Source organism: Vidua chalybeata, chromosome 3 (genome assembly GCF_026979565.1).
Source record: "Vidua chalybeata isolate OUT-0048 chromosome 3, bVidCha1 merged haplotype, whole genome shotgun sequence".
Taxonomy (NCBI): domain Eukaryota; kingdom Metazoa; phylum Chordata; class Aves; order Passeriformes; family Viduidae; genus Vidua; species Vidua chalybeata.
In genome coordinates this window covers 59,852,358-59,866,452 of record NC_071532.1, presented here as the reverse complement: position 1 = coordinate 59,866,452, position 14,095 = coordinate 59,852,358, and the positions used below count along the sequence as shown (strand labels likewise).

Sequence of the window (14,095 nt, the reverse complement as noted above, 5' to 3'; positions counted from 1 at the left end):
AAATAGGAATTTTGCAAAATAACATAAAACTGCGGTAAGGTAAAAGAATCAAGAACCAAACTGCTGCCCTTTCCTACCAAAAAATGTCTATGCTGGAGGCCTAAAAAATCCAAAGAGAAGTGTTTTTAAGCACATCAGAATAATAAAGCTGATAGCCAAGTGAGATACGATAGGACTGCCAAGGACAGCAAATCCATAGCAGGTGGATTCTATGGCTTGAGCTTCCTACGGAGGGACATAACAAAGTAGCCACAGTAGAGCTTTTCTTTGTTTCAGAAGTTGGAGGATCTTCTGAAAGAAACACAGATCCAAAAGAACAGTTTAAAGGCCGTGGCAGATTTGTTCCCCAACTTTTATTGCTGATCACATTGTGGGGGATATCCCTGTGGTCAATTTGGGTCAGCTGTCCCAGATGTGTCCCCTACTGACCCCTTTAGCACCCCCACACTCTTCACCAAGGGAGGCAGCATGAGAAGTAGCTGGAATATCTCTGTGTTATCAACACTGTTTTCGTCACAGATCCAAAGCACAGCCTCACACAAGATACTGTGAAGAAAATTAACTCAGTCCCAGGAAAAACCAGCACCATAGTTGACTATATGAGTCATTTTATATCATGTATCATAACCGAAATCTGAAAAATCCAGGCATTTGAGAGTTTGACAAAACCCTGCCTAGTGTAGTTTTTTGTAATTAAAGTAAGCACTACTATTTTTGTAACTTTCCAACAATTAATCATGATGGGAGCAAAGAACAAAAAGCATATTTCATGCACATAATTCTTTAATCTCCTGTGTTTTACAGAAGATTTCTGATTACATTCCTGGCCTGGACTGTTCATTCTGTGCTACTTAGAAATGGGATTTTCCCCTCCCCTGACTTTTCTTCTAGTAGCTGCTGTAAAATATCTCTGAAGTCAGAACAGGTCACGTTCACAGTTGGAGAGATATCAAAGTTTGTTGTATTCTACAAGTGAATATCCTCTTTATTTTTTCTTTTTAAAACATTAAAAATTGTTTTAAAGGAAATAAATGCTTACTATTCACATGGATCCCATCTGGTTTTCAAAAGCATTCATCAATTTATGTTCCAAATGACATGACAGAGGTTTTGCTAGAACTTTGAGTCCAACACTATACAGTAATTGTAGTGAACTTTTCCACACATGGATTTCCATCACAAAAAAACCCAAAAAAGTTTTGTTAAAATTGCTTCAGTCTAAAATTCTTCAGAGTTGTGGTTCAAAACAAGAATGTTGCATCAATGTAAAGCATATTACCACAGTTTATTTAATGATAACATTCAGGAGCAGATGTACTTGTTTACTGTTTGAACAGCTTAAATCCTCACATTCTCCCTCTTTTACATCAGCAGTTGTTTTTGGCAGCAGTTTGCAACTGCTTACAGCTGTTAAAAGTTCCTGTGGACTTTCTTTCTACTGGTCACAATACTATACTGGCAGTAATTTCTCTGCAATTCCACAGTGGACTCCACAGTGTATCTCATTAAGGAGGGAAAATACAGTGTGAAGTGCCATGAGTTTTTAGGATAATCATACAAGGAATAAGGTACATCATAAAATCTTGGTAGGAAAGTGGGGATGGATGTTGTTTGGGTGAGTTTTTTTTTTTTTAATGTTGTTTGGTTTGGCATACTCAGAAGCCTTTTAGTTAAATCTGAGGATCAGAAAGCTTTTTATTATAATGTCCAAGAAAACTTAACTTTACTTTTTTGTTATTTATTTGAAATTACTTGTCTTATTTATGATCATTGTCCAAGAAGAGGTGTACTACTTTGAGGAGTAGTAAAGAAAAAATATACTTTTTTTGTAATGTCAGCTCGCTTTAGTGCTTTCTTAGAAGAGCCAGTAGAGCACAAACCATAATGGTTGTGTACGGTATTCCAAGCCTTGCATCTTGTCTGAGTCCCTCATAGACTGTGGCAGGCATAACTGTTGCTGAAACTACAGCTCAGTGAAATGTTTCTACTTAAGTAAGACACTTACAACAAGAAAATAAAAACTTGACATTATATAAATACACTTTCAAGGTAATAAAATTTCTTATTATTCTGTGATTTATTAATAACTATTGCTCTGACAATGAGCAGTCTGTTTACAAGTATTCAAGATGATGTCTTTGACAAATTGGTTTTTGTCCAAAAATGACAAGCATGATTCTTTCAGGATCCATAAAAAAGCAGTGGCTTGAATAGGCAAGTGAAATTGGAAAAAAAAAAAGTGACAAAAGCAAGTTAATGAAAACTGAAGCAATGAAGCCCTATTTAGCTTAAGCTGTAGGGTATAGTTGTCAATGACACAATAGTATTTGCTAAACAGTGTGTTAAACTGACATTTGCCTGTATTCTTAGGGGGAATGAATTAGTTGAGATACAATCTGACATGCATAGCCCTTGACATTTTAATGCAAGTTTAAGCATTGCATTTCAAGCAGCTCTTGTAATCATTAGTGAGGCACAGAAGGGAGTTGTGCTTTCACTTACTAAACCACTAATTTATTAAGATAGTGAGATGTTTATTGGAAATATAGCAAAATTTGCCAAATATACCATTTCTTATACACTATTATTATAAATATGTATTTATGAAGAAAGTTGGATGCTGAGTTCTGGCATATGCTTTCATCTACTATTCTAGTTGTGAAATCAACTCTAATGATAGATTAGGTCTTGCACTAAGAAAACTCAAAGAAATTTTGTCTTTAGGGATTAAATATGAGATACCAAGAGATTAATTAATCAGCAGTAATTTTCCATCTACTGCAAATGAGCTATTTGCAACAGATAATTAAAGGTGGTATTGCTTAGGAGAATTATGAGAACTACTGAATCACCTGTTGAAAAATTTATTTTCAGCATTGTTCATCTTGAGAATGTAAATCATGGGTTACTTTTCCCATTAGATAATTTTAATGCTGACATTTTTGTCTTCTTCACTTGATTATTAAGTTGCAAGACCTTTTGTGCAGGACAGAAACTTTTCTTTCCTGTATGCTGCTCTCGGATATTAGACCTTTAGTGAGACACTGACATTTCTTGACAATAGTTTAGGGTCAGACCACTGCCTTACACAGAGTACCAATGTTGAATCCCACAGTCTTGATATAATGTACAAAATAATCCACTGAGTACTTGAACAAAGGGAGTTCTTTACCACTACTAGCCAAAAATTATTGTAGGATGATGTTCCCAGTCCATCCTCATAACAAATTACACTAAGTAGCTTTCTCTTTTTATGAAAGAATTAAGTCTTCCAGTTTGTCATCAGTGAAAAGCATACTGGTTAATGGTGCTGTTTTCTTGAAAAGAAAGTGAGCAAAAAACTCCATGTCACACAGCCACACAGCTGGGGTTTTTTATATCCTACAAACAGCTTGAGATTGATTGCACTCAAATTGCTTGGCAAAGTAATGGGCTTCAAATACCGAAGCTCTAAGTAGAAAAATACACCACTTGGATTCATACATGGGTATTTTAAATTTGTGTGAGACCATGGTACATACTCAAGATTCTTAATACTTTGTTAAAGTTTGTTAATTTTAAGTAACTCAGCAGTTGATAATATACATTAATGCCAAATGGTAGCATTTTCACTGTTGCATTAACAGCAGAGGCAGCTAACATGATGCAGGTTTGGATATCAGTTTGTGCCAGAAACACACACAGAAGGAGGGGTGGAAGGAGTGGTTTTAGGTGCTCAGCCATGGTGGTGAGGCACAGTCTGGGCACAGTTCCACGACTGCCCCAGTACAGCAGAGCCCTCAGGCTGAATTCCAGATCCAGAAGCAGATTTAACCTCAGAGACTGCAAGAACTGTCTGGACCTCGCTGAGGTTGAGGGAGAAAGAGAGTGTCCTTGCCTGCAGAATGGGTGATGTGTTTGGGTATTTGTGGCACCAAGTAAAAGACTGCAGAAGGATGTCAGTAGACATCCATTAGACTGCACAGTATCAGAGGTGACAAAAGTGAGTAACTGTTTTATCTGGCACTCTGCAGCCTGAAGCCACAACTGTACAAGAGAGAGGCAGCCAGAGTCTGTGCCTGTTGGTTCAGAAATGGAGATTCCCAGGATGGTGAAGACTACAAACTGGTGACTTCTGACTCCTTCTTTGCCTGCAGATGGGCAGCTAATGACAATTCAGTGCCTGGTAGCATGCCGGCTAGCAGCAGTGGGCTGAGAGCTCTGTTCAGTGAGGTGCGAGCCAGCTGTGCCTACATAACTCAGTGTAGGGAGTTTTGGAGGAAGCTGAGAACTTGGGAGGAAGCTGAGAGAGAGTAGGGGTGTACACTAAGTGGTACATAAGCTAGCAAGGTGCCCTTGCAAGCAATGAAAGCCAAGAGTATCCTGGGCTACATTAGTCAGACAGTCACCAGCAGGTTGAGGGAGGTGATGAGAGCACACATGAAGAGATGAGTCCTGTTCTGGGCTCCTCAGTAATAGATAGGCATGGACATGTTGGAACAAGTCCAGGAAATGTTTGGGAAGACAAACAAGGACTTGAAGAATCAGTCCTGTAAGTAGAGGCTGAGAGGGCAGGGTTTGCTTAGACTTGAGAAGTCCCAGGGAGGTTTTGTTAACGTTTAAAAAGTATTTGATGGGGTGCAGGTTAGTATTTTTCTCTGTCCTGAAGACCTATTACAAGTAAAGTCTAAATAAGTTCTTGTTCATCAGATATGGGACTTGTCTACTGACAGAAATAGCAAAAAGTTTCTTAGGCTGTCTGTCACTTCCTCATTGGCAGAAACTCAATGAAATATGTTGTGAAATTCTAGTTGTAGGTCTCATCATCACCTGACTGCAGCACATTGCAAGCTCTTTCAGGTGTCCTTGTTACAGAAGCTAGGATTGGATGGATCCAAGTATTTCCCAGTATCCAGATCCAGCAGCTGAGAAATGTTGTCTTGATAATTAATACCAGCCTTTAAAGGGTGTTGGAGAAACATGACACTATAGTCATGACAGAAACAAGGAGCTGTTTAGGAATGACTGAGTGGCTTATAGAGGAGGGGCACTATAGATTTAATAAAATAAGAAAGTCAGCAGAAATAAAATGGTGTATGAGATCTCTGTGAACTAAAATTCAGCGCCTAAACTGGAACAGCATCACTTTAATGTTGTATCAGCAATTGCCCAGAGGTGTGGAACTGAGCTGTTCTTGTCAAAGGAAGGCTACAAATATAATATCAACCTTCTACAACCCTTTGGCAGATTCTCTAGGTGTCACAATAAAATGTAGTGCAAAACAGTATTTCTTAAAAACCTGAATGTTCTCAGTGCAGCTGAGATGGTTTAGTTGAAAACAGAGCACAGATCCTGGTCCAAATAATTAACTGTCAAATAACTATGTAATTGCACACATATGCATGCTACATTTTAGAATGGTCCCAGAAAACACACATCATGTTTAAAGCATAAAGCAAGGAAAGATAATAGATATCAAAATTAATCGGTGTTATTTGTATCTTTTCCTGCAAATGAGGTAAAGTAAGAAAATAAGTTCCAGCAAATGAAATGTTAAACTGCAATAAAGATGTGAAAAAGGTTCTGAGTGACTGAGTTGAAGTAAACCTTTTTTCAGACACATCAGATTCAAGAAACCTGACAGAGAATTGGTGGGCTGAGAGATGATCAAAGAGTGTTCAAGAAAGATAAGGTCATTGCTGAAAAACTAAATTAATGATTTGAATCAGTTTTTTCTATAGAGACTGTCAGGAGGGTTTCTGCACTGGAAACATTATTTACAGTAGAGGAGTTGGAGAAACAGTTGCAATCTAGATTGTTAACTGAAGAGGTGCAGAAAAAATGGACAAATTGAGTAGTGAAAAGGAATTCAAGGCTAAAACAGGTGAATTATAACAGTTATTATTTAACTCCTCACTGTCAGATATTCTCAGTAACTGAGGAGCATGGACCATCAAATGAAACGCTATTTTTTTAGTAGCATTCCTTAGTCAGTCAAGGAAACTACAGATCTGGAAGCCTAATACCTGTGCAAAGCTAATTAGTAGTAAAGAAATTAAATGAAAAATAGAGCTGGTAGAAAGATACATTTCTTTGTTCCAGTTTCAGAACTGGAAGTATTAAGTGAATTAAGTATGAGGCAGACCTAAAACCAGCAAAGGAAGGATTTCTTTCCCTCCAACATCTAAATGAGATGAGAAAATCCTAATTAAGTGATGGTGTAGATATTGAAAGGTGACTTGGATTAAGGTGAGACGGAGTTAATGGAAATACTTTGAGGCTTACCAGATGTATAGAAACTACCTATAGCTTAGCAAATCCCTGAGGAAGTATTATGTATGCTTGCCTTCATCTTACTGTTAGCATGCTGGCTTGGATGCTGTATGGGGCAGACTGCCAAGCTGGATAGGTCTTTTGGTTCTGACATGGTCCAGAGATTCTAATGTACTTGAGATGCCCTTTGAATATATTTGGTAGTGTCCCTGTTTGAAAGGCACTTGCAGGCAATTCTTGCAGGCAATCTAAAAAAAATCAGAAAACTGTGTAATAGCAGCATTTGTTGGTAATGTGAAATTTAAGACAATTTGTTCTATTAGCAGCTTATGATACTACATGAAAAATACTACATGAAAATGAGTGTTGCTAAAAGCAAAGTAATAAATATAAGAAGAAAAAAAGAATTATGCACAAATGCTGATGGGCTAGTCTTAGACTAAATTCTCTTCATGGTAGAGAACTTGTAACATCCTCCACAGTTCTCAGATAAGAAAAAGTTGATTTATCACCATACTGAATTTTAAATATGAAAATATGTTGACTGCTCAAAATTTTCTCAAATGAAAAATTAGAATACTTTCAATTAAATAATTATGAGTTCCAGCTTTAAAAGGGAAAAGAAAACAAACAAACAAAGAACAACCCCACCAGCAACAGTTATGTTTGTTGGTTTTTTTAAGAAGCAAATTTCCTCACACTGGGACAAGGGTATGTAGTGATGAAAAAAATAATGGTTGAAAAAGAGAGTAGAGCTCTAATACAGAAGAGGGCAATTGGTAGATGTTAAACACTATGACTCAGATTCACGCTGTAGCTCAGGAAGCCTTTAGACTGATTAGTCAGAGGAAGTGATCATATTTTATTAGAGGCATCAGTGTTGAAATGTTCTGTTTCTTATAGTCTTTCATAACTGTTTTCTTCTGGCCTCTCTTGGAGAGTCTTAAATATTCCATTTGTTGGAATATAGTAATGGACAAATGCCTTGTTAAGGAAAAGTATTCTTTACCTGAAATTGGAGTATCTTTAATTTAGAACCCAAAATTATGATTATTACTTCAGTCTTGGAAATGGTAAAAAAAAAGTTGTCCATAAAACTGGAACAAAATTTGGTATTGTTCCCTTATGGGGACTTAGATTATCCAAGTTGTAGCAGCCCAGTGGGTGGATTAAAGTATTAATATTTTCCTAGAAGACTGAGCTTTGGCTCTTTGCTCTGCTATAGAACTGTGGAGTGGCTTACAATGCAGCGTGGGCACAGCTATGTGTGGAAGGGGGGCTTATCTTCACAGGAGCTGTATGTGGAATACTGTGATGATCTTATATAGCATAGGGGTAGGTGCTTAGTGAGGATTGTGTTCACTGGGACAGTTTTCAAGTCTGAATCAAAAATACTTGGAGGGCAGGGGTCACATTAGAGTCTTAACTGAAAATGCGCTGTCCTGGGAACAGTGCCTTTCAAACAGGTGCAAGATAGTGGAGGGAGATTAAAAGAGTAAGTGTGCTCTGGAAAAACTCAGTGATGTCTCACTGGGAGAGTCATACTGAAAACATTGTAAATCTAAACCTATTTAAACTTCTTTAAATTGAGATTCTTACTGGTTTTTTTTCTGATTAATGACAGATGTTCCTAAAGTATTCATAATTTATTCCTTATTCTCTTTTCAAGGAGCAGGAACAACTTAGTTGGACACTTTTCAAGTTGATTCTAAGTGTTTCTAGGAAGAAATGAATGATTTCATCACAGATGTTTATAGGAGGAGAACTAATTTAGAGTAATTAATTTTGCCAATGTAAAATTTTCACTTCAGATTCATTTTGATAAAACTATCCAGTTTTGAATTTTCTAGTCTCAGTGTCATTTTGCTGTACATACTTGAGCAGGTGCCATATTTCACACAGGACATAGCTGCATTTCAATAATTATGTGAACTTAATTGTTGTTTTAAAATTAAATTATGAAACATTTAAAGACAAAGCTTAAAAATAATATAAATGTATGTAATCATCTTACTAGATTAGCCTTGCCAAATAGATGAACTGCTGGCAGATAATCCTTTCAAAAATGGGGTCTATTCTAAAATGAATACCTCTGGTTTTATTTTGTTAACTTACATTTTAGTTCTTTAAAACTATCATTCCAAGGAGGTGTTTTTTCCCCTATCAGTGTCTGAAGACTAAATTCGTTGTTTTTAAAATAATCAAAAGGTATGACTGCTGATTGTCAACTGTGTCATTTGTGGTCAAGCTGTGTCTGTGATTAATACTTCTAACTCTCTGTGGGCACTTGCTTCTTTTGATACATGGGATTTCACCTGCATCATTGTCCCCCCACCACCAAAATCTTTATTTTTGTCTTTTTGAAGAGGTAGATTGCCATGCTGCTTATTATTGCCATGGTGCTGTTGTTCTATCAGATTGAGCAAGGCACTACTTTAAATTTATTTCTTTATCTCTGGAATATCAAACTTCAGTGTTTAGTATTCTATTGCTTTAAACCATAACCCATGTATGTTTGCTGGCAGTATAAAAGAAATCTCTTGGATCTTCTTTTAAAGGAAGGCAGTGATGGTGTGAAAAAATACTCTGAATAAATATGTTTCCTTGTTCACAAGTAAATATTATGAAAAAAAATCTTTAGGCATGTGTTTTTGCTAAAATTCTTCTTCATTTGGAAAGATCTGTCGATTTCCACTTGACTTGTTGCCACCTTCTTCAGGCTTTTGAAGTTTTCTCTCCACACATGTTCTCTCTCTCTTCACAGGGATTTGAGCAGTTCTCTGGTCATGTGCTTTTGTCCTATTTGTAGCCAGACATTTCTCATTCAGGACCTCCTCCTTACTTCCTCTGGGTTTTTTTATAACCTTTTGTTTGCACCATGTCTTTTTCACAGCATTTTATTCTGTTTGTTTCCAGATGTCTGTCCTTTAGTTACTTGTAGTCAGGAGCAGAACTGAGTCACAGCTTGGTGACTGCATTGCTCTGATCTGAGTAGGAGGTAGTGATATCACCTGTTCCTGGAGGTAACATGGCAGAAACCCAGAGGTGCTGATTCATACACAGGCAAGATATAATTGATGGCTGCTCCTGGCAGAGTGGTTCCCAGTAATTTGGTGTACCTGTAGATACAGTAGAGCAGAATGCTGAACATGATGAGTTTCCATCTTGGCAGTAAAAATCTCAGTATCACAGAATTCTTAGGGTTGAAAGGGACCTCTGAAGAGCATCTAGACCAAGCCCCCTGCCAAAGCACAGTCACGTAGCGCAGGTTACACGGGAATGCATCCAGGTGGCTTTTAAATGTCTCTGGAGAGGGAGATTCCATGACCTCCTCGAGCAGCCTGTTCCAGTGCTCTGCCACTGCCAATGTAAAGAAGTTCTTCCTCAATACTGAGGTGAAACTTCTTGCGTTTAGAGACCTTACTCCTTCTCCTAACACCACTGAAAAGAGTCTGGCACCATCCTCTTGACACCTGCCTTTGAGATAATTAAGTGAGTTGATAGTATCACATAGGCAATGCAAGGCAGTAGTTGTTCAGTAAGTCTATCCAGCACCTCCAAAAACTCCAGGAAACAAGAGCTGTTGCTTTCCTGGGAGCAGTAGATTTACAGTCTCTTTCCTCAGTGTGAGGCAGCCACTGCTGAGTGCCAGCTGGTGTTTGAGTGCAGCTGTTTGCCTAAACCAGCACTGATATGACCATGTTCAATGACAGAAAATGGCCGTGTGGCCTGACCTCTCACTCAGAGCACTGAGGTATGAGGCAACACATGTTCATTGCAAAGAATAAATAATTCCCTTATTCATTCCAATGTTCTGCACATTTGGCTTAGCTTCTGAACATTCTTTCAGTGTACCAGCCCGTAATAAAAATGCCCCAATTAAAATTTAACACTTGAGAATACAGGAAAATTAATGGTTTCTTTCCTCTCTCCCTCTAGGTGCTCATTAACAGTATTTTGCTATACTTGACATGCTTCTTCTTGTAGGCCTTTTCCAAGAACAGTTCTGTAGCAGCCCATCTGCTTTATTTAGTTGATTCAGAGCTAATGTGTGCCATGATCAGCTCCAAAGACAGGAGGGGAAGATGATGTCTTGTTTTTTGTTGCCTTGCCCTTGATGCTTCAGTCGGGGTCAGAGTCTCTATGAAGGAGCCACAGAGCTTAGCTAGATTTCTAGATTTTAGGATAGGGCAGACAGAGAAAGGGGGAGGTAATCTTTACAGAAACCACAGTGTAGGCAGAGAGTGGTAGTGTCTTTGGAAAAACAAATGCCAAACAAAGTTCTCAGAAGTGATAAAGACTTTCCTCTGGGACCAGGTGAAAATAGTTGCAACCCAGGAAATTGTTTCACCTTGCTGAGAACAAGATTCAAAGAGAAGATGTGTAAAGAGACAGTGGGAAAGGAGAGGTGCTTATGAATGCTGATTTTGTCTCATCTAGCTGTTGTAGTTTTCAGTATTTCAAAAGTTCAAAAGCCTTTTGATCGCTCTAAGAAGTGCAAACTGACCCCTGTTGAATTCTGAATCCCATTGCAAGTATACATTCCCTTAACTCAAAATTTCTGAGCCCATTTGGTTGTATGATTACCTAATTTCAGACTGGGGGAGGAGAAGTGAATTGCCCACAGCATAGACACTGGTTTAGGGCCTGGGTTACACGTATGCAGTTTGCGATGCAGTCTTTTTGTAGCTGATGACTTTCCTGTGCTCTAAATGTTTTTATTATAAAGACTCTTCATAGCTGAGGTCTGTGGACACATGGAAATATTTTGGGGGAAATCTGCTTTCTAAGGAAAGAAGTTATTCTTCAGGTACAAATGCATTAACACAATGCCTGTAATGACATTTGTTGGCCTAATTGTGACAAAATCGATATAATGTAATTCCTTACTGCTTTAATAATTCCTCAGATTCACACTTCTCTAATTAATGGACGACCTAGTGCTGATGATCCATCACGTGAATTACTGGAGTTCACCTCTGCTCGCTTTATTCGCCTGAGATTCCAGAGGATACGGACACTAAATGCTGATTTAATGATGTTTGCACACAAAGATCCAGCTGAAATTGATCCCATTGTTACAAGGAGGGTAAGTTCTGGCAAGACAGTAGAAAGACATGTGTAGAAGTTACCTTACACTTGTAAGTGCTGTACCTGCCTTTGTTTGCCATAGGAAGTTTTGGGAGTTGATGATTAGCTACTGTTGTCTTTCAAAATTCTTGGGTTGGAGAATTCCTTGTGCACTCTATTTTGTTATCTTCTCTAGAGCAGAATTAACAATTTTACCTTTTCTGCTTAATGGTGTTATAAACATAAACACCCAGCTCCTCTGGCTGCAAACATTTGGATGCAGGTATTTGGCAAGTGTTTGCTGTTAGTATCTCTTGCCTCTTCTGCTACTCAATCCTTTTGCTATTTTTCGAACACATATATAGAATATATGTCCCTTTTCCGGGTTAAGTAGAGGTGGCCCGTCCACCTGATGGTCCAGGTTGGAATTTGTGGCCCAGAGCTGGGCACAGACACGGTTATGAAGGAGGAAGCCCTCCCGCCCAGAACCGATTACCACTGTCCAGCTACCGCAGCCGGGATGGGCTCATCGGCAAGGCAGCTGGAACTCTGAGAGTCGGGGCCCGTGCAAACCTCTCCAGCCTCGCTGTGGAGAGGCCCAGGGCCGCGGGACCCCCGGAGCCCCCAGTGTCATGTCCGGTGGAAAGTGAGTGAGGGAGTCCTCAGTCAGCAGCTGGCCCCTCTCACCAAACTGCTAACTTTGTCCAACTTAGCCCGTGGACAAGGCTTTGGGCAACAGTTACGCAACTGGTTGCCGGCAACAGTGGTTTCGCATTTTTTGTGAGACTACCGCTGGGTGGCGAGGCCAACGATAGGGGGAGCAAGGGTTTGCCCCCTCTCACACTGGGGGAGAAGTCGACTTAGTTACCACAAGGGTATCCAGCGGGGCCACGAGGAGGCGTGACTTCCCCAGCTCAGCCCAGTTAGCAACTATGACATTTCACTTAAGAGAGTCATAGTTACTCCCGCCTTGAACACTCCCTTTGAGTAAAATTTCTAACAGTTCTATAAGTAGTAGTAGGGCCTGAATGTAACACTTTTAGCATTTTCATTTGATTGAGGGTGTCAGCAAGCATTTTGTGCTTTGCTTTAGTTTAAAAGAATGGATACAGCATTTAAACTCATACCATACCCATAGTCTGGTCTTCTCCACTGTGCCTTGTGTGTGCAGTCCCTTCTTTCTGCAGTCTTTACTTCCTTTCTAAGCCGTATCTCCCTGTTGTCCTGCTGATCAAATTTTGTGTATTCTTGTTTTCCTCTGATTTTTTTACTAAGCCTTCTCAAAAACTGGTTTGGGGGATATATAGCACTCCTTTTTTTTTTTTTTTTTGATCACTTCCTCCTCCTGTTGGTCGTCATATTATAGTGGTAGCCTAACTTTCCAAAACAAAAATAAGTCCTGTTTTGAAGGGGGGTGTACCATTATTCTTTTGTTAATATCATTTGTCAGTGATGGCTAAGGGCTAAGAAAATTTGTTTCTTCTGTTTCCATTTCCCTGTCTAAATAGAGAGTGCTGGCAATTGCTGAAAGTTTGGAACAGGCCATTTTGTTTTGAATTGCAAACCTAGAATCCCTTCCAGTTGAGTGCGGTTATTGCAGCCTCACTAATCATGAATTGTTGTAGGTTGGGTTGGTTCAGTTAGGGATTTTATTAAATGTTAGTTAGGTTGGTTCTCTGTACCCCTATTTTCCCTCACAATGGTTTGCTCCAAGTTGTTTACCACAGGAGCTCTCAACCACTCCCTGTGTCTTCATGAAGGTTCTGTATCAATCACCCCACCTTTCCAATGCTCTTTGTCCCAGAACACTGTACCCACCTCTGTTATGTTCCCATAAGTTGTTGTGTTCCACGTCACTCCCCTGTTGTCTGTCCCTATTGGGTGAGGGGGTTTCCACCCCTGTCTGCCCACCCCCTACTTAACCTAATGCTTTCTTTGTCCCATCGCCATTTTGCCTTGCACCACACTGGGAGTGGTCACTCCGACCATCGCTGCGACCACACGTGGAATAAAAGCTCTCAGGCCCGCAGACAAAGTGTCCTTGTCTCGTCCCTTCGCTTTCTCTCAGCGTGAAGCTACCAAAGCTGCGTTACCCACGCCGGAGCGCTCAGCACTAGCAGGGAGGCGAATGCCATAACCCTGGAGCGTGCGTTCATGTGGTGGCTACGGTCTCACAAAGGCAGCACTAGCCAGGGCTTTTCGACTGCTTGAGGCCGTAGCGGGTAAAAGCCGCAATTAATACTGTGTGTCTATATAAAAGTGGATATTTCATAATCTGATTCTAAGCCAGTAGAAATACAAAATTGAATTAGCACTTGAAAAATTATTCTAAACTCATGAAGACAGAGTGCAGGACAATACACTGGTTTCTCAAACCAACAAAGAACCGTAACTTCTGTGTGGCATCTCTCCATGGCTGACCTCAAAGGATCAAGGAGCAACTGAAACTTGCCGCTCTTGTCAGGAAACAAAGGGTAGCCACAAATTATGCATTTTCTTTGTGTTGGAAGTTTAACTAGGAGCCATAAGGGTTCTCATTTTGTTTGATATATTTATTCATGATCTGATAAAGAGGTTGAACATTGTAATAGCAAAATTTGCAAATAGCATATGTTTCATTTGATTAGCCAGCTGTGAGCATGTTGCAAGACCCTTGTCGAAACAGAAGACAGTGAATGAGATTCACTTTTCACAGGCTTTGTAATATAAGATTATGAATATCTTTCTATCCTCCTTTCTGCTTAGGGCTCTTAATCCTCACCAAAGAAAAAAA

General features: G+C 39.4%; 1 protein-coding gene across 1 annotated transcript in view; it reads left to right on the top strand.

The window, feature by feature from the left end:
- LAMA2 (laminin subunit alpha 2) overlaps positions 1–14,095 on the top strand; it is a 336,606-nt gene that overhangs the window by 108,753 nt on the left and 213,758 nt on the right. Inside the window, exon 5 of the mRNA XM_053937517.1 lies at positions 11,162–11,341. Coding sequence (XP_053793492.1) covers positions 11,162–11,341 — 180 coding nt within the window. The remainder of the gene's footprint in view (positions 1–11,161; positions 11,342–14,095) is intronic.